Source organism: Labeo rohita, chromosome 25 (genome assembly GCF_022985175.1).
Source record: "Labeo rohita strain BAU-BD-2019 chromosome 25, IGBB_LRoh.1.0, whole genome shotgun sequence".
Taxonomy (NCBI): Eukaryota; Metazoa; Chordata; class Actinopteri; order Cypriniformes; family Cyprinidae; genus Labeo; species Labeo rohita.
Genome location: NC_066893.1, coordinates 2,256,948 through 2,278,860, shown reverse-complemented (window position 1 = coordinate 2,278,860; position 21,913 = coordinate 2,256,948). Strand labels below are relative to the sequence as shown.

Genomic DNA, 21,913 nt, shown 5'->3' with positions numbered 1-21,913 from the left:
TTTCACCCCCCGGCTCTTTGAACTTTTTAATTACTTTATTAAAGTAATGTAACTTTTATTACATTTGATTACTTTTTGATTACTTTTCTAAATTTAAATAGAGTTAACCTTACAGTAGCACTCAACACAATCCTTCAAAATCCTTTATCACTTGAATTAGGATTATAATAAGTTAGGGATAATATACATCTTTATATTGCGATAACAACTGGCTGGATGTACATTATCCCACTTATTACACAGCTGCTTGCCACATAAGTAAGTAAACATGAAACACTGATCTGAGTTGAAATATTTGAACACAACGCTTCCATAAAGAAACATTCCATAAAGACGGACATTTAAGGGATACGGTGCACAATATTCCATGATACCAGGATGACAGAATTAAGAAATTGTACACATAATATTGAATTGAGGTTTATTATTTTATAAGCTAGCGAAACGCAAAGCTTTTACCAAGAAATACTATCAAGCGTCTAGTGCTGACTTAAGTTGCCTGGATGAGTCTGTGTTATTAGCTTTTGTTATTTGTTGTTATTGGGTAATAACATATCTTGGAATGCCACGACTGACCAATAAGAATCAAGAATTCCACAGAGCCGTGTAATAATTAAATTTAAAGCACAGCCACCACAAATTCAGACTTAACACCTCTTATTTATTTGGAGATCAGGTTAAATACAGATTTAGAATGATAACAAGAAATAGTTTAATAGCTATGATACTGGGTTTGAAATCAAAAGTTTGCATAGTTATGACAGGAAACACTGGCATCTAACAATGCCTTAACAAATAAAGCATATGTATAAGCCTAAATAGGAAATAAAAGAGTTATCGAATAAGCATGTGTCCTATTCTGTGTCCTAAACTCCTGAAACACTGGCGTCTCATTTTAGAGCAGTCAATACAATTTATGAAAGAAGTCAATTAAATCTGTATATGAGTGGGTGTGTGTGAAAAAATGTAAATGTAACCCCTTTGTATTCATTAACATTTTCAATAGTGTAATTTAATTGCACATTTTTTCTCAGTAACTGTAACTAATTGCAATTACATTTATTTTGTATTTAAATTACTTAATTTGGTTATATGTAACTAGTTACTCCCCAACACTGAGTATGAGTCCCTCAGTTGTCCTCAATGTGAAAAGATGGATCTCAAAATCATACAGTCATTGTTGGAAAGGGTTCAAATACACAAAAATGCTGAAAGAATGTGTGGGACCTGAAGGATTTTTCTGAAGAACAGCAGACAGCTTAAATGTTCAGGACAAACAAGAGACTTTTGAACAATTATCACTAACAAAAAAAAAAAATTATACGATCCCTCTTATTTTGGTAAAATAATTAACATTTTGAAGATCCTGCAAGGTGTATGAAAACTTTTGACCTTAAGTGTATGTGTGTCTCCTACTTACCTTGGCTTGTTTGAATCGTTTTTTGGGCGCCAAACACCTTTCCTCAAGAAAAAAAAAAATCATTTACTAAGACTCATTTAAATATCATAACGGCCTTTGAGTTTTACTAACATTTTCAAGGTAAGTCGTTTGGTTTAAACCTACTAACTACAGCAAGAATAAACCTCAGCTTGTAATCGCAAAAAGCTGGTTGGTTCATCCTGACTAGCGGTGAAAAAAGTAACAGGTACCACGTGACAACGGCGCCTTCACTGAAAACCGTTGGCAGACAGACCAAAATCTACGTGAAGATTAACATACATGTCTAAAAGGCCACAAATGTTGAGTAGATTTGAGATTTAAATATAACTTAATAATCTTAGGCATTTATGCTTTTTATTGGTGTATATAATGGTATGCAAAATATAAATATATTTATATTTGCATAATTTTTATTTGAAAAGATGAATAATAAAATGTGATCAATATGAGCTGCTGACGCATGACACTAAAAAACGTAAATACATAGAAAAGTCTTGATTAGGACCCATCGCACCTGACCAATTAAAGACGTCCAGGCCGCTAAACCCCGCCCACTTCGTACCCCGTGTCATTCAAGAGCCACTCGCTGCTCTGATAAACCGACGCCGCGTGACGTCACGGTATGATTGCGGAAGTGGTCCAGCAGGTTTATTGCAACGTGAATTTGCTGCAAGATAAATTTCGCTGAGAAGTTGAATGAGTTTTTGTATTTAAAAGCAGTCAGTTCGCAATGGCAGCTCTTAAATACGCCGGAATGGATGATACGGACAGTGAAGATGAGCTTCCCCCCGGCTGGGAGGAGAGATCCACTAAAGACGGATGGGTTTATTATGCCAAGTGAGTGTTTGACACACAAAACACAAACACATGCACACACGTTTGAGATAAACGTGCATTGACACGTGCGTTTGTGCCGTTAATGCGAGAAATGGGAGTGTACAGCAACCCAACAGTGTTGTCTGATGTGATTTATAGAAAGATTGACACATGACATTGTCAGTAAAGTGTGTATAATTCATTTCAGCCACGAGGAAATGAAGACTCAATGGGAGCATCCCAAAACTGGGAAGAAGAAGCGCTGTGCTGGAGGTATAGTGACTATTAATAATGGATGCAGGCTTATGGACTGTCCTTTTAATGAGTATATTCATTTTTCAATCACACTGATATTGAACAATATGATTAAGAAACATGAATGTGTGCAGAGCTTTGTGAAGAGATCTTTTATGATTTGCAGTGTAATAAGCAAATGATAAAGTAAATTGCATAATTTATTTTATTTTATTTTTTAGCTTTGCCATATGGATGGGAGCAGGAGACTGATGATAAAGGCCAAATCTTCTATGTTGAGTGAGTTCAGTAAATATGATTTTCTCATCATAATTTAACTTTATGGGCTGTGTTTGAAGGAAGTATATTCTGCTGCAATTAATTACAAGATATTATAGTTTCCCTTAAGTCATAATTTGAGCTTTGAGTGTAGGTCTTCTAGCTTTTAGGCTAATTAATAATAAATTAATGTTAATAAATTTAACAAAGTAAAATGTGGCAGATACGCACGTTTAATTTTTGCAATATTGTACACAAGCAGAAATGTTATTTTTTATTATATTATTATATTATGTCATATTTTAGTATGATTAATCACATCCAAAATAAGTTTTTGTTTACATAATATATATGTGTGTATTAAATACACTAAATACACACACATACAGTGTATATTTTGAAAATATTTACATGTATTTACATGAATATATTTATATTGATATAATTGATATTATATCTAAATATTTTTAATATATGAACAACATTTTTTTTCTTAAATATATACATGCTTGTGTGTGTATTGATATATACATAATAAAAAAACACAGTACACACACATATATATTATGTAAACAAAAACTTTTCATTTGACAGCACTAATTTTATTATGTTATTCTAATATTATAATAATACAAAATATTATGCAGTATGTAGTATTTTGTCAGGAAAACGATAGGATCACAGATAATATGAGTAAGATGAAATCATTAATAAAAAATATGCTAAATAAGTGGTCTGGACTACACCTATTTAATAATAATAATAATAATAATAATAATAATAATAATAATATTAGTAATAGTGTAATATTGCATGCATTTACATGTATATAATTTTTTTGTATAATTAATATTACATATAAATAAATAAATAAATAAATATATAAACAACATTTTTTAAAAATATTTGGCAGGAAAAAGGTAGGATCATAGATGATATGAAAAAAAGAAGAAATTAATAATAAATATGCTAAATCAGTGGTCTGGACTACACCTATTTAATATTATTATTATTATTATTATTAATAGTAATAATAATAATAATAATTATATATATATATATATATATATATATATATATATATATATATGTATATATATATATATATATATACATACATATATATATATATATATATATATACATAATACGTGTGTACTGTGTATATAAATACATGCACATACAGCATATATTTTATTTATATAATTAATATTATATATAAATATATGTAATATATAAACATAGCATATATTTTTAAATGTATACATGTACGTACGTATGTATGTATATATATATATATATATATATATATATATATATATATATTTAGAAAATATACATAATAAATAAAATAAATAAATAAATACAGATAATAATAATTCAGGTCACTAAGCCCTGCTGATTTAAGAACGCTGTGTCTGTTTTATTGTAATAATGTACAATAAAACATATATTATGCAATATATTTTGATTGTTTTAATGTGTCTTATGGGTTCTCTGATGTGGTTAGTTATGTTTTTTTCATTCTCTTCTTTCTTCTCATCAGCCACATCAACAAACGCACCACGTATTTTGACCCTCGGCAGGCCTTCACCATAGAGGACATGCAGGTGAAACCCAAACGCTACGACGGGAACACCACGGCCCTGGAGATCCTGCACGGTCGTGACCTGTCTGACAAGGTGGTGGTGATCACAGGAGCAAACTCTGGCATCGGTGAGTCACCACAGCGCACACAACACACCTGCTGCATTCACCAGTTATATTACAGATCTACAGCGTGAGAGCGCTTAGTAAGCAGCTCAACATGATAATTACCCTTTTTTCACACCCTTTTATTTTTATAACAAAGGCAATCTGAGCACAATCAGTTGGATTACACTGCAGGCACTGCATTACGGTGTGTGTCCAGTAGGTGGCACTACAGGATTATTTACGTGTGTTCACACTGAAACATCAGTCAACATTAGCATTTAAATGATTAGATGATGCCTTAAATGTAAATGTTAATCTGTATACATTAGAATTATTCATAAATGCTTTAGAGTGATGAATCTGATTTGAAACATAATCTAATGATTTTTTAAACTCTTATTGACGTTTGCGTTGCTGATCTTGATTATTCATCCAGCATCTAAAAACATTAAATCATCCAACACTGTGAGCTAAAGGTTCAGCCAACAGAAGCACATATGTGACCCTGGACCACAAAACCAGTCATAAGGGTCAGTTTTTTGGAAATTGAGAGGCATACATCATCTGAAACAAAGAGCTTTCCATTGATGTATGGTTTGTTTGTAATCAAAATATTGAGAAAATCGCCTTTAAAGTTGTTCAAATGAAGTTCTTAGCAATGCATATTACTAATCAAAAATTAAGTTTTTATGTATTTACGGTAGGAAATTTGCTAAATATATTCATGGAACATGATCTTTACTTAATATCCTAATGATTTTTTTGCATAAGAGAAGAATCGATCATTTTGACCCATACACTGTATTTTTGGCTATTGCTACAAATACACCCGTGCTACTTAAGACTGGTTTTGTGGTCACATATCTCAGGCAGTGTCCTTGAGTTCAGTGAGTGTGATTTCTAAAAAGACATCTATTTATGAGATGAAGACTTAAAATTGTGTCAAAAGTTTGGGGTAAGATTTTTATTTTTTAAAGAAATGATTCCTTTTATTTAGCAAGGAGATAATAATCAGAAATGTTTCTTGAGCAGCACAAATCAGCATATCAGAATGATTTCTGAAGGATCATGTGACACTGAAGACTGGAGTAATGATGCTGAAAATTCAGCTGCACATCACAGAAAATAAATTACATTTTAAAATATATTCAAGAAGAAAATAGTAAAAATATTTCACAATTTAACTGCTTTTGCTGTACTTTGGATCAAATAAATGCAGGCTCGTGAGCAGAAGAGACTTCTTTAAAAAACAAAAAACCTTGCTGTTCAAAAACAGCAAGATTTTGACTGGTAGATTAACTGAAAGAAACAGAGCTGAAATACTAAAATTACTAAAGGTAAAATAAAGCTAAACAGAATTGCAACAAAAAAAAAAACTGATATGACAAAAAACTAAAAATGACAAAAGCATAACAAAATTACTAAAACTGAAATTTTAATTCAAAACGTTAATACACACCAAAAAAAAATAGCTGTTTTCTAAGTGAATTGTTAAATGTAACTTATTTTTGCGATACAAAGCTGAATTTTCAGCATCATTACTCCAGTCTTCAGTGTCACATGATCTTTCAGAAATCATTCTGAAATGCTGATCTGCTGTTCAAAAAAACATGTATTTATTTATTTTCAGGATTCTTTGATGAATAGAAAGATCCAACGATCAGCGTTTACCTGAAATGTGACCCAGGATCACAAAACCAGTCATAAGGGTCAATATTTTGAAATTGAGATTTATATAACATCTGAAAGCTGAACAAATAAGCTTTACATCGATGTATGGTTTGTTAGGATATAACAAAATTTGGCTGAGATACAACTATTTCAATATACAGAATCTGAGGGTGCAAAAAAATCAAAATATTGAGAAAATCGCCTTTAAATTTGTCCAAATTAAGTTCTTAACAATGCATATTACTAATCAAAAATTAAGTTTTGATATATCTACAGTAGGAATTTTACAAAATATCTTCATGAAACACAATCTTTACTTAATTTCCTAATGATTTTTGGCATAAAAGAAAAATCAATCATTTTGACCCATACAATGTATTTTTGGCTATTGCTACAAATACACCCCAGCGACTTAAGACTGGTTTTGTGGTTCAGGGTCACATATTAAAAAGCTTTTGTAACATTATACACTATACCATTTAAAAGCTTGGAGTCAGTATAATCAATTATTATTATTATTTTTTCTTTTACAGTTTGTTTTGGGAAAGAAATGATAGAAATGAATACTTTTATTTAGCAAGGATGCTTTAAATTGATCAAAAGTGATGATAAAGATATTTATAATTTTACAAATAATTTCTACTTCAGATAAAACCTGAAAAAAAAATTCTACTTTTTCAACATAATTGTCAACATAAATGTTATTTTGAGCCGCAAATCAGAATTTAGAATTATTTCTGAAGGATCGTGTGACTGGAGTAAAAATTCAGCTTTGAAATCACAAGAATAAATTACATTTTAAAATATATTCAAATAGAAAACAGTTATTTTAAATGGTAAAAATATTTCACAATTTAACCATTTTTGCTGTAGTTTCTGCAAACAAATGCAGGTTTGGTGAGCAGAAGAGACTTCTTTAAAAAAAAAAAAAAACATTAAAAATCTTACTGTTTAAAAACTTTTGACTGGCGACATTTCATTTGTGTTTTTTAATCTAACATATTAAATATTTGTATGTTTATTTAACAGTAACAACAGTGATAACATTTCACCATATTATTATTTGTCTTTTTTGATCAAATAAATGCAGCTTAGTTAGACATAATAAACGTCTATACTCCCTAGACTCCCTTTAATACATTTTACCATATTCAAATATGTTTTACAGAATGTCTCTGTAATGGGGAAAATGAGACAAAGTTATGTAGGTTTTGTCTTTTGAACAGAGTCTGAATGTAATCCAGAGAAAAACAGATGAGGTAAAAAAAAATAAAAAGTGATAGTCTGGTTATTTTTAATTTATGATGATTATGATGATTATCAGTTTGGCTGCATTGCTGTACTTCACTTAAATCATAACACATTTGCCTAAAATGTATGACATATGAAGTATATAATAGTAAAATATATGTCACACAATCGTATTATTTATTGTAATTAAATAACAGGTAATTATTACAAATGCTTAAAAGCATCTTATGATTCATTTTGACAGATTGTAGTGTCATGTGATTGAACACTAGAGGGCAGAGAAGCTCTGTGTGTCGCTTATAAATCACATTAGCAGGAATCCGGCCAAATTCAAGCATTCCTTCACACAATATGAAAGATAATAAGAAAAAGACAAACTATATTTATTATATTACTAAACAGAGTAACAATACATAAAGATCCTTATACTGTATTTCATATATTAGATCATTTAATTAATATATTACAATTAGTTCACACATTTTAAATGTCAGATGGCAAATTTACTAACCTACATTTATTGCAAGATATCTTATTCTTCATTTTAGTGTGTTTTTATTGAATTTGTTGCATGTATTTAAAGCTAAATAGCCTGTTCTTGTTGAATAATTGCACAAAAATGCCTCCGACGCAAATTTACAGGGCTTTTATTGCACACTCCAGTAGTGTAAATTCTTAAACGCTTTAGATTTATTACCAGCACATCAGCAAACAATAGTTGTACGTGTAAGACACTTGTTCTGTGTATTTGTTCTGTGTTTTCAATCATATTAATTAAAGGTTTTATTTATTGCAATAATTGTAGTAATTTACATTTGAAACCATGAAGCACGCTGCTGTTTGAATAGCTGTGGCCGTAATATTTGTCTAATAATAAAGGCCATTATATGGTAATTAGAGTAGGAGGGGTTATTATGCTTTTATTAGACTGATTCTCGTCCTGGATTTCATTAGACCGTCCACACGGAAACACGCTCGCGGTCGTCTCCCCACCAGTTTAATGGCGGTAATGGAAACAAATACTCTCTCGCTCTCTCTCTCTCTTTCTCTGTCTCAGTCTCTCTCTCTCTCGTTAAGGTGTTCTCCGGTTGTGGCGCGGTACACCTGCACCCGTGCATTGATCCTGCGGTGCGTGTTTGACCCCGGCTGATGCCTCCCATTCATTCCCATTAGCGACTTGGGCGCTTTCCTTAATTCTCCTCTATTGAACCAACTAAAAGTTATTTACCGTCTCAAGCGCCGTTCACTTCACTCAAGCATCCCGTCACAACACACACAACAGCGGCTGATCTGAGACCTGTGCGCAGGCTTCAGCTCAAATCTGCTGTTTGCACACACCGAAACACTGGGTTTAGCAAGCTTCCCGCTTACATGTGCCACAAAATAGGAACGTTGAATTATAACTGTTGTTTTATTTTATTTTATTTTAATTGAGTTTTAATTTACTGTAATTTAATTATGAAAATATATTCAGGCATATGCATGTCATTTTTTTTTTTTTTTAAATATAGTAGTTGGGAAAGAAAATGTGTGAATTGTGTAACTGTTGTGAACACTTTCTTTCTTTCTTTCTTTGCATTTTTTAAAAAATTTAATTTGCTTACAAATGCACAAGTGAATTTCCAGATTTATTGTCTGTTTATTTTTCTTATATTTATATATATATATATATATTTTTTTTTAAATATTTTTTTACTTTTAACAGAAATAAAATAATTTTCATAAAAATAATGAGTAATTTAAGCATATAATATCTATTATTTATATTATACCTAATTTTTGAGGAAATGCATGAATCACAATTTGTTTTTCTTGCTTTTATATATATATATATAGTTATTTATTTATTTATTTATTTATTTATTTATTTTTTATTTTTTTGTGTAACAGTATTACTTACTGCATGTCAACCAATGCATCACACTTCTTATATATTTTTCATATTTTTACTGCATGGAAATCTGCATGATGTCCTCAGAAGATTCCCTACCTAAGCATCGTACATAGACCTCCCACATTGTCCCAAATTATGCTTTTTTTTTTTTTTTTTTTTTTTTTTTTTTTATTCAATAAGAGGCGTTTTATTCTTCTGTGAAATTACACATAAATCATTAGTCATTTTTTTGGATCCAATCAGAAATATTTATTTTATTTTGTTTTGCTTTATTTTTTTTTATTTTAATTTATTTATATATATTTATTTATATATATGTATATATGCATGCCTTTTTTTTTTCCTTTCATTTAGCTGTCGGAAAATATATTTTTTTAACTAACTGGAATAATGCATAATTTTGCATATGTATAATCAGTTACTGAGGAAAATGCATGAATCACAATTAGTTTTTATTGCTTTCTTTCTTTCTTTCTTTCTTTTTTTTATATACCAGTATTACTGCATGTTAACCAATGCATCACACTTATTATATATTTTTTTATATATATCTCCTTGCAAGATGCCCTGCCTAAGCATCTTACATAGACCTCCCACATTGTCCCAAATTATGCTATTTTTTTTCCCTCAATAAGAAGCATTTTATTCTTCTGTGAAATTACAAATAAATCATCAGTCTTTTTTTTGGATCCAATTGCAAAGATTTATTTTATTTTATTTTATTTTATTTTATTTTATTTTATTTTATTGTATTTTATATTTTATTTTATTGTTTCCCTTTTTAAAATATTGAATTTAATTTCATTTTAAAAATGCATACATATATGCATGCCATTTTATATATATATTTTTTAAATGTATTAGTCGGAAAAGACTTTTTTTAAAATATCTGGAATATTGCATAATTATGCATATATGACAATTATTGAGGAAAATGCATGAATCACATTTTTTTTTTTTTTCTAACTTTCTTCAATTTTCTTTTTTTTTTTTGTATAACAGCATTACTTACTGCATGTTAACCAATGCATCACACTTCTTATATATTTTTCATATTTTTCACTGCATGGAAATCTGGATGATGTCTTTGCAAGATTCTCTATTAAGCATTTTGCATAGACCTCCCACATTGTCTCAAGTTATGCTATTTTTTTTCCCCTCAATAAGAAGCATTTTATTCATCCATGAAGTCACAAATAAATCATCAGTGTTTTATTTGGATCCACTTCTTCTCTATCCTGATATACCTGGTCAGGCCAGGACTCGGTGTGGTTTTCATTTGCGGTTATTTTTGTTGAGCAGGTGTAACGCTAGAGTCGGCGGCTGGATGCCGGTCGCCTCTCGGCTGCCGGTCTGTGATGGTGATGGATGCTCTGTGGCGGTCACTGTGCTCTAACGTGCCTCTGTTTGTCTTTCTGAGTCACGGCGCCGCAGACGTGGATGCATGTGTACATTTACAGGCTTCTATATTTACTCTGTTCCTATTTTCAGTTCATCCGTTCTTATGGATGAGGCAGGTAAACCAGTGCACTCACTGTTACTCACTAGAGGCAATACTTCTTTTTTTTTTTTTTTTTTTTGTGCTCTACCCCATAATACGACGAGAATAGTTTGAAGCTGGAAAAAGAAAATATTAAGAAAAATATTAACCATAAGCTGTTTTTCTGAGAAGTGTAAACGCTGTGGCTTTGATGTGCTTTCAAAATGTTGTTTTGTTTGTTTTAGATTTCTGACCAGCCCCGACACTGTAGCACTTCCTTAACCAATAGCGTGAGTTTAGGGCGGGATTATGTTTTTCTAGCCAATGGCAGGTGAGGGGAGTGTTCAGGGAAACCTGTTTGGAAAACAACATTATTTTTGCACTTTTGTTTGAAGCACAAACCATGTCAGTTTATTTTTTATGTGTGTTTAAAAAACAAAATCCTTTCTCTAATTAATGTCATCAATCGTTGTTTACATTTTATGTTTAAATGTGTTCTTTTCTGACGTTTTTGCGACAAATATTAACAGTAAACCCTCCTCTCTCAACCCTGACACTGCAGGCAAAAACACTGTTTTTTCAGGCATCTGTCATATTTGAGATGTTGTGTTTTTTTTGGTTTTTCATAAAGCATTTTTTCAAACTAGTGGAAAGAAAACATCCAAAAGGCACTGTTTCTATTCCTGTCTATTTCCTAAAGGTTTTTACAGAACAATTTTGTTCATATATAATTTTATTCCCCCCGAACTTGTGAAAATATAGTGTTTTTCTGTCTGTTTTAAGAATTTTCTGAATTATGGAGTGACACAAATGAGATGCCCAAAATTCCCTCTGTAAAAACTTTGGACTCTAATGTGTCCTGTATGCACATTAGCGCATTTTTATTAAATAATGCCTCATTTGCATATTTAACCCTAACATTTTAGAAAACTTGTAATACAAAAAAATGTTTCTAATGTAATTATCAGCGTAATCAATCATTTTTTTTTACCCTATTCACCTGCAGTGTCTCGCCAAAAAAAAAAAAAAAAAAAAAAAAAAAAAAAAAAAAAAAAAAAATATATATATATATATATATATATTTATTAATTATTGATTTGGCATTGAAATGAAGCTGAAGTAAAATAAAATATAAATGTTATATGGAAAAACTTTTACATGAAAATGTTACTATGGTTGAAGTACTAAAATCGAGTTGAAAATTGAGTTAACATGAAGTACTAAAATAACTAGAACTACACTAAAATGAAAAAGGCTTATAGAAATATAAAAATAAAATAAATAAAATAAAAGTAATGAGATTAAAATGGTATGAAAACAATATGAAAATAAGTTAACTCAAAACAAATACTAAGAAAGTATATAAATAATACTAAATACTGGTTGTACACACAAAAAAAAATAAAAATAAAAAATAAAAATAATCTATTCCATTTTATTTTAATAACACTTCAAAACATTTTAACTTTCCCTTCACTTCTTCATTTAATTTTAGAAGCAAGGGAATTTTCATGATATTTCTAATCTAATCAAGTAGTTTCTGATTTACCGAATTAACGCTGTTCATTATATAATGTAAAAATAATGGGGGTTGAGAAATCTGGTCTAAACCAAGCCACATTTTGTCCCCCTTCTAAGAGCTCGCTGTGAAACCCATATCCTTGTTTTGTTTTGCAGAAAGCTCAGTGTCAGAACAGGAAATGGAGTGCATAAGGTGGCACAGGGGATGAATAACAAGCCGTACTGACGGGAAATCTTCGGTTTTATGTGCCTTGATAAATGCCATGCCCGCTATGTATTTCCAGTTTAATTGAATTTTGATGGCTGTATGACTGTGTTTCTGTGGCCTCTCACCAGGGTCGTGTCGCAGGGTCTCTCTTTTTTTCTTTCTCTCTCTCTCAGCTAAGTGTAGAAAGCGAAGTAATTCTGTGGGTTTTCTTGCTGTAGATAAAGCGTGAAGTAGGTGGTTTGTGGTGAACTGGTTAGATTGAGGCGAATTTGTTCAGCATAACTGGAACTAAATTGATTTAGACCTCTAAGCACCCTTGTGTGCCATTGTGCATTTAATGAACAGCAAGTCTGACTTGCGTATTTGCATATTATAGCCATAAATTATGTGGCCCCGCCCTCTTTGAAATATCATTGGTGCAAAATCTCCATCGAACTGAACATTTAACATGAAATGTATTCTGATTGGCTGATTGTGTCATGCTGTGTAGCATGCTTTTAACTAAAGATAATAAAAGAGGTTGTTTGATTTGTTAATGAACAAATAACTACATTTACAAATACAAAATGCTTTAATTAAAATGTGTTTTTATATAAAATATTACGGTAACGCTTTTTATATGTGACCCTGGACCACAAAACCAATCATAAGTAGCACGGGTATATTTGTAGCAATAATATTCATATAATAATATATTTTAAAATGTATCTTAGAAAGTATAATGTTTTTGCATGGGTCAAAATTATCGATTTTTATTTTATGCCAAAAATCATTAGCATATTAAGTAAAGATCATGTTCTATGAAGATATTTTGTAAATTTTCTACCATAAATATATCAAAACTTAATTTTTAATTAGCAATATGCATTGCTAAGAACTTCATTAGGACAACTTTAAAGGTGATTTTCTCAATATTTTTATTTTTATTTATTTTTGCACCATCAGATTCCAGTGGAAAGCTTATTTATTCAGATTATATGTAAAGCTCAGTTTTAAAAATGACTGGTTTTGTTGTCCAGGGTCACATATATTATGCATTATAAAAGTATTTTAATGCATTTATTGCATTTACCTTATAATGCATTGTATGATCTCATTTGTAATTGTAACTAGTTATATATAATAATATATTATAAAATGTAGAAAGTGTGATGCATTAAACACATGACAAACAAGCATTTTCAGATATGAAAAGAAGCAAAAGCAGCAAATATAATTAATTTTAACTTTGATTTACAATTACAATTACAATTGTTAATGAAAATATCTAATATTTTATTTTGTATTTAATTAATGTGTATATATAATGTATTATAAACATGTATGGTTATCAAAATTTGTATTATAATAAAACAAATTATTATGTACAATGTAATATATTGTGAATATTTATAGTAACAGTTTCTTTAATTTTTTTTTTTTTTTAATAAAGTTAATGCATAATATTCAGGACAGGAATTATATGTGTGAAAACTTTCCCAAAATGAAGTAAGTACTAAACAAGACAAAAAACTTTAGGTTCTTTCTTTTATTTGAGTTGCTCTTTAATCTTGTGTGCGCCCGTGGAGCCCGTTATTGATATTGAGTGTCAGAGGAAATAGAATCTGAGGCTTTTAATGTGCATTTCATGTCCGTTTTTGATGAATCTGTTTATCGGCTCTGTAATGAACACCAGGTATGGTTGGTTAGTCAAATTATTGAGCATTATTAACCTTGGATGAAATTCACAAAGCACGGAAAAAACTGATGTAACATGCAAGAAAATTACAGCTGGGGATAAAAGGTTCGATAATGATTACGATCTCAATACCACCCGGGTGAGCGGCCAGAATGCATATATATGTTTAAGGCCTTTTACTGGCTTTTAAAAGAGGGTGGCTTTTTAAAATGGTAAGGAGGGCCTGAATGTGAACTCAAGTGGTTTATGGATCACTTCGCTTTTACTATTTTTCCAAGAGCGGAGATATTAAAGTTGCATGACGACTCTTTGCTCTCTCTCTTTAACAATGGCAGCGATGGAATTAACGGCGCTCCCGTTTGGATCCGCGGCTATCGGGGGCCGAGCCCGGAGGCTGGCGTGAGGGGTTGCCGTGGGGACGGCGTGACCGTTGCAAACCTGCGGCGCGATGAAAAATGGCGTTGGGATTTAGCTGAGGCCACTTGGGGGTCAAAGACGGAGTACGTGAGGGAAGGGCGGCAGAGGGCAGCCGGGGGCAAAAGCAGCGGGGGTAATAGAACGGCGTGGGGCTGGTCAGGTGGAACTCTGCTCCTCAGACTCCTGTAATTACAAACCATACATTTCACTTTGGGCCGTGACAACGTCTCCCCCAGTCCCAAATGAAGATGGGGGGTTATTAATGGTGGAAATTAAGGCTCCCTGCACACTGACGGAAGCTTCACACTTCCCGTTTTAACCCCAAAATATATGTTTCACCTTACCTGCTGCTCACTGGCCCCTCCCTCTTAGATGCTTCATGACCGTATATGGTCATCAGGCCTGCCATTGGTCAGACAAACTGGTAGCCCCACCCCAAACTCACAGTGAAGTCGGCAAGTTGGATCAGTCAAATCAAACACAGCAATGCTTTGATGGCACCTTGAGTGTCTTCAAGACATTGTATTAGGAAATAACACTAGCTGAATTCGAACTTTGGACAGCTGCTTTAGCACCACTGCGAAATATATCCACAAATGTGTGCATTCCTTTCCAGGCCATTCTGGTGGATCTAGTGCAGGACGAAGCCATGTCGCAGTATTTAGTTGCATGTGTTCCTGAAATTTTGAGCTGTGGTGTTCATGTGGATGAATTAGGTTCGAGTCCAGCCTGCAACATTTACCAATTCCGTTTCCCCATGACATGATGTGCTCTTTTTGCAGGCTTTGCCATCTGCATTGGTCAGTCGCATACATCAAGGCTCATTTTAGAAACATAAGCATTACATTGAAAGAGAATTTACAATAATTTCCGTCTTGCGTGGAATAACAGCCAATTTTGCTTTTCTGAAACGAGACATGTGACCTCTGAAGGGCGCAGACTTCAAAATCAGACGTAGCTACGCTTTCCAAGATAAACTGAGATAAACTGATAAACTGTTAGTCCCATCCCAGACTCGAAAATTTGTTGAGCCAGAAATTGTCAAATCGGATCTTTCAACGAGAGCAATGTTTTAATGGTGCCATAATGTGTTTCTTTAAAAGGTGGTATTGGTAAATCACGCAAGGTGGATTCGAACTTGGGACGCCTACTTTAGCACCACTGCACAATATATCTACAAACTTGTGCATTCCCCGCCAGGTTGTCTTTTGGTGTTCTTTTTTTGTATTAGGGTCTAGTGCAGGACGAAACCATGGTGCAGTAGTTGGCACATGTGTTCTTGAAATTTTGAGCTGTAGTGCTCATATGTGGATGATTCAGGTTCGAGTCCAGCCTGCAACATTTCCCAATTCCATTTCCCAATCACATTATGTGCTGTTTTTGCAGGCTTCGGCAGCTGCGTTGGTCAGTTGCGTAAATTAAGGCCCATTTTGGAAACATAAGCATTATATTGAAACAAAAGAAATAAATTACAATAATTTTCACCTTACGTGGAATAAGAGCCAATTTTATAACGGTTGTTTTAATGAAATGAGACCACCTCGAAGACGTGTGTGGGTGACAAATGTGACCTCTGAAGGGCGTAGACTTCAAAATGAGACGTAGCTACGCTTACCAACTTTTTTTTTTTTTGTTTTTTTTTTTTTTTCTCTTTGGTCAGATAAGCTGTTAGTCCTGTCCCAGACTCGCAAATTTGTTGAGCCAGAGATTGTCGAGTTGGATCTGTCAACCAAACAGAGCAATGCTTTGGCACCATAGTGTTTCTTTAAGCAGTGGTATTGGTAAATAACACAAGATGGATTCGAACTTGGGAGGCCTATTTTAGCACCACTGTACAATATATCCACAAACGTGTGCATTCCCACCAGGTGTTGTCTTTTGGTGTTTTATTTTTCATTAGGATCTAGTGCAGGACGAAGCCATGGTGCAGTAGTTGGCGCATATGTTCTTGACATTTTGAGCTGTGGTGCTCATGTGGATGATTTGGGTTCAAGTCCAGTCTGCAACATTTCACAGTTCCATTTTCCCCATCACTTGATGTGTCTCTTTTTGCAGGCTGCACCCTCTGGAGGTTGCACTGGTCAGCTGTATACGGCTTAATTATATTGAAATGAGAAAATTTACTGTAATTTCTTTGAGCTGTGGTGCTCATGTGGACGATTCAGGTTCAAATCTGGCCTGCAACATTTCACAATGTCACTTTCTCCCCTTTTTTGTCTTTCTACAGCAATTTGATGTCTGTTCATTGCTGTAAATCTGACTAATAAAGCATATTGCATTGTTAAATGCTGAGGAGACAATATATTCTAGATACTTTATGGCACTAGAATCTAGTGCAGGACAGAACAGTGGTGGCACGTGTTCCTTAAATTTTGAGCTGTGATGCTCATATGGATGATTCAGGTTTAATTCTAGCATGCAACATTTGCAAAGCCCACTTTCTTCCTTTTTTTTTTTTTTTATGTTCACAACAATTTGATGTCCATTCTCCACTGTAAATCTGTCTAATAAAGCATGAAAACCCTTAAAACAACAACGGAGGACACAAATCAGAGTTATGAAAAAGAAAATGTGTTGTCAAATCAGTGTGTTAATCTGTCCGCTCTCTATGTTTTTCTTGGATTATTGCCCCATCCTTCGCTCCAAAATGCACATGTCCACTAGAGACCAGGATGTGACCTGCAGAAGAACTTAGCAAAACAATAAAACCATCAACTGACCCATAGGTCACCTCTGGAACATCCCGTCTTCATGGCATCCACACAATGCGTTATACAGTTATACAGATCCTTAAGGTTAGTGGGTTTGTTCAGATCACTGACCCTCAGTGTGAGGAATATTATGCTTGTCTAAGCAAACATCAGTACAGTTCAAATGCAGTGATCGTATAACCCACTGACAGCCGTCTTTTTGTTTTTCAATGCAGTGTCATGCTAATTTAGCTGGATTTCTCTCCCAACGCGTGCAGGGTCTCTCTGCCTCTGTTTGACGAACAAGCGAAGTCATTACGTCCAAATTAATGTCAAGCCCCTCTTATTTTCCATAAATAATAAAAGGCGGGTCGCTGTTGTCGTTAAACATGTTCTAATTTGTTCTCCATTACAAAAAACAACAGTGCTGATTAATTCACACTTCAAGCTGAACAACCGCCACAATTTTTACAAGGTGACTGCGAGTTGCTCTTTTGATCACCGCTAATGCGACACTTTTTTCATTAATACGACGATGAAAGCGCGGCGCTTAATTGTCATATTATGGATTCGCTGGTAAAACGGTATTTTGTTTGGTTTGCTGGCAGGAAAAGCATTTAAATTCTCCCGTCTCTTGTTTGTATTTTGGTGTCTGTTTCTCGGGAAGGAAGCCCCTTGTGCAGATACACACACGGCGTTCTCCATTACTCCTAATAAGGTGTCATAAAATTGAATTCCATGCTTGGTTTGTCAGAGAGGAGTTCTTATCCTACTCCAATTTTGAGTTTTAATGGGTAATACTCCTTAGCTCTCTCCTCACAATTAGGCCTCCTAGTTACCTTTTAATGAAAATCAGATTAAAACATAATCTAATTAAAGTTCATTTTAATCCACGCTATCGTCCTGACTGTCTGTGGCTCGGAATCACGCCGGCACACTGTCAAACTCGGTTAGTTTGCATAGAAGAGGAAGGCCAGACTATCAATCAAGGGTTTTTACATATGTATGTGTGTTGGAAAACTCGTATGAAGTGCGTTTCCAACCCTAGTCCTTCTGTCTCTCTCTTTAATTTCCTAGGTGAATCTCATTAATGCATGCCCAGGTTACATTCCATTAAAAAAAAAAAAAAAAAAAAAAAAAATGTGTTTAATTATTTATTTATTTATTTATTTTTTTTTTTGTAGTATTATTGAGGACATTTCCACCTCCAAATGACTGAAAAGCTTCTATATTTTTATTTATTTATTCATTTAAAATGTATTTATTCTCAATTCTAATGTTTTCATGACTGTAATGTAATATCTTTCCCATATGGCAGCATTAGTATCATTCTGTGATATTTTTTTCTATGCTGTCAAACGATCCAAAATATGTTTTTGCTTACTTAATATATATATGTGTGTGTACTATGTATATTTATTATGTATATTTATGTATGTATAAACACACAGACTTACAGTATATATATTTACATGTATATATTTATAATCATATCATTTACATTATATCTAAATATATACGTGTGTGTGTGTATATATATATATATATATATATATATATATATATATATATATGTATGTATATGTGTGTGTGTGTGTGTGTGTGTATACACATTAAATACACAGTACACACATATGTAACATATGTATGTTTCTACTTTACTTTACTTAAGGTTTTAAATAAGTTTTTGGAGAATGAAATGTCAAAATTTGGTTTAAATAATGTTACACTGTCATTCGTATTTATTTAAAAATTCAAACAACATGCTTATTCTGACCATATTAAATTTTGTGTTACATTTAATAACAAAAAACAAAAATGCTATTCAATTAAACAGAAAACATTTATAGATATAGATATAGATATATAGATATATAGATTCACAGGGTTCACACAGGGTTCACACACACACATTATATATATATATATATATATATATATATATATATATATATATATATATATATATACATAGTACTGTGCAAAAGTCTTAGGCCACTAGTATTTTCATCAGCTAAAAAATGGTTTAAAGTCAGTTAAAGTCGGTCTGTTGCTGTAGTGTATCAGTAGGAAATATCAGATTACATTTCTTAACATTCATTTTGCCATTAATTATAATAATCCAGTGAGATTTTTGTGTGGAGCACAGGCTGTTGTCAGACTCCTTGTGCAAACAGAGATCTGGTCTCACCATCATTCAATCCAGTCTGTCTTAAGAAACAGAAAAAACGGAGACAGACTAAATCCAGAAGAACTGTGGCAACATCTCCAAGATGCTTTAGGAGATCAGGATGCTGTCTAAAACAATGTTGTAAATAGATTTTCTTTATCAGTGAACTTCTATTAACTAAAATAAATCAGCATTTGATGTGACCATTCTTTGCATTTAAAGCAGCTTTTGCCCTATTTGCACTTGTGCATATGTGTGTGTATATATATATATATATATATATACATAGATTCTATTATGGTGTATTAATACTTGACAATATGTACAGTTATTATTTTTTATTTACTATAAAAACATGCAAATTAAATTATCAAGACAAAGCAGCTCATTGTAAAGAATGTTGATGCCGTTTTCTATGCTTATTCTTAATAAATAAACAAATCACAACTGTACTAGTATTTACTGTAATAAATGAAAAATATGAAATATGTCACATTCCTTAACAACAGTCAGTTTGCTATAGTTCTGATTTATTTATTTCTATAGAAGCACACAAGTAAAATTAAACAAAGACAAAGGAAAATAGAAAGTTTATATAATTTTTTTATGCCTACTTTTCATAATTTTTATAGAACTGTAGTAATATTTATTTTAATACATTAAGAAAAAAAAGTTTTTTTGTCTTTGGGAATGAGTGGGGCAGGCCTCCCATCGTGAGTGAACTTCAGGGGAAAAAGTGAAAGCCTCTGACACGCGTGCAAGTGTCACTCACAATCAGTGACAGCTGTCAACTTTCATATCCACTGATCCCCATAATTCCCAGCATTGGAGAGGGTTCACAGAGCGACGGAGTCGTGCCTCTCTGTTTGAGCCGTGTTGGCCTGTCAGGTCTTTTCTGAGCCATGACAGTGTAATATGTTTTACAAGCAGAATGGCCAAGGGTTATTTCACAGTCAGAGAGAGCAGTCAGGCCAGCCAGTAAAGCGGCGCCGCACGGGGGAACAGCCATGCGGCGACGCAGCACATTTAGTCCACCTGCTGGCTGCTGCCACACTTAGACGAACGCTTGAGCTCCGGAGTGTCAAGGGAAAAGCACAAAGGCCAATTTATTTCCGTCTTTGTGTCTGGTGTACATTAATAGGAGATTACGACAAAAGCAGCTCGAGAAGAGAGCGCGTATCTGCTAGCGTTTTCAGACAGTTGTCTGTAATTAAACCCCGTTTTTAATGAGCAAATGCGTCCGGCAGAAAGACAAACATGCATTTGAGGATTACGGGTTAAAAAAAGCCACAAAGCCGAAACGTCTTGCCGACAGGCCAGCGGTTTCCTTCACCCTGGATGCTGCAAATTTAGAGGCTTGACCTTTTGTGTCCTTCGTATGATGGCAAAATAGACCGTTCGCCCCCATCTGAAATTCCCTCAGATTTTTTAACTTGATTATTAATGTCGGACCTGCAAACTTGAGCCATTGTTATGAACTTGAGGCTTTTTCTCGCAGTATCTATTCTGAGACGCGTGTACCTTTATGACTGGTGCCCACTCCGGGTAATAAAGTGCTGATGCCAGCTTAAGAGAAACTTTAAACACACTTGGTGTAATCAAAGGCACAATGCAAAACGGCAGGTCAGCAAAACCAGCCAAAACAATACCCCAAGTCCCCCCTAAATATAACCTTTTTCGGTGAAGCGAATGTTTTGTGTTTCTGCCTTCCCCTACCGTATATATTTAGATCATTGTTTCTACCTTTCGGGTTTGACTGACCCATTTAGAGTGGCGATTTCGAAAATTAATTTGAGAAACTGATATGAGGCAACCATCAGAGCAATTTCTAAATGAGGCCAAAATATCTGTAACGCTCTGTGATGGAGCGTCTTATCGCATTAGCTTTGAAGTGCTTTAAGATCATGGGTTTCGCCAGGAAGTTGAAATATAAAAGACTTTTGTCCCCCTTTAATGATTTATTCTGTTATTTTTGTAAATTTTCCTAAGCGTTTTTTTCCTCTTTTTAAATACAAGCAAAAAAAAAACCAAAACAAAATAATTTACTTAAGAGATATTAAGACTTGTATCACAGCGACGCCATAGACAAACCGTTTTTGGTTCCACAAAGAAATATTCAGTCAAAGGTTCTTTAAAGAAACATCTTTTTCATACCTTTTTATAATCTGAAGAACCTTCTTTTGCCACAAAGAACCTTTGGTGAAACAAAAAGAAATGGTTCTTTATGGAACCATTTAGACAAAAAAGGCTATTCTATGGCTATTCTATTCATGAAGCACCTTTATTTTTAAGAGTGTCAGAAAACTAAAATTAATTCAAGTTACAGTATTTTTGTTGAGAATAAGTCATATAATCTTACACAATTTTGCTTTTCTAAACCGTGACTTTTATTATGGATATTTATTTTTTTACAAACTGGGAAAAGATAAATACAGATTTTAGCATTGTAAATGTCTTTATGATGGACA

At 33.0% G+C, this 21,913-nt stretch overlaps 1 protein-coding gene across 1 annotated transcript in view; it reads left to right on the top strand.

The window, feature by feature from the left end:
- Positions 1–2,063: 2,063 nt before the first annotated feature.
- wwox (WW domain containing oxidoreductase) overlaps positions 2,064–21,913 on the top strand; it is a 269,495-nt gene continuing 249,645 nt past the window's right edge. Inside the window, exons 1-4 of the mRNA XM_051100291.1 lie at positions 2,064–2,278; positions 2,466–2,530; positions 2,734–2,791; positions 4,317–4,486. Of these exons, the coding sequence (XP_050956248.1) occupies positions 2,172–2,278; positions 2,466–2,530; positions 2,734–2,791; positions 4,317–4,486 (400 nt within the window). The 5' untranslated portion in view covers positions 2,064–2,171. The remainder of the gene's footprint in view (positions 2,279–2,465; positions 2,531–2,733; positions 2,792–4,316; positions 4,487–21,913) is intronic.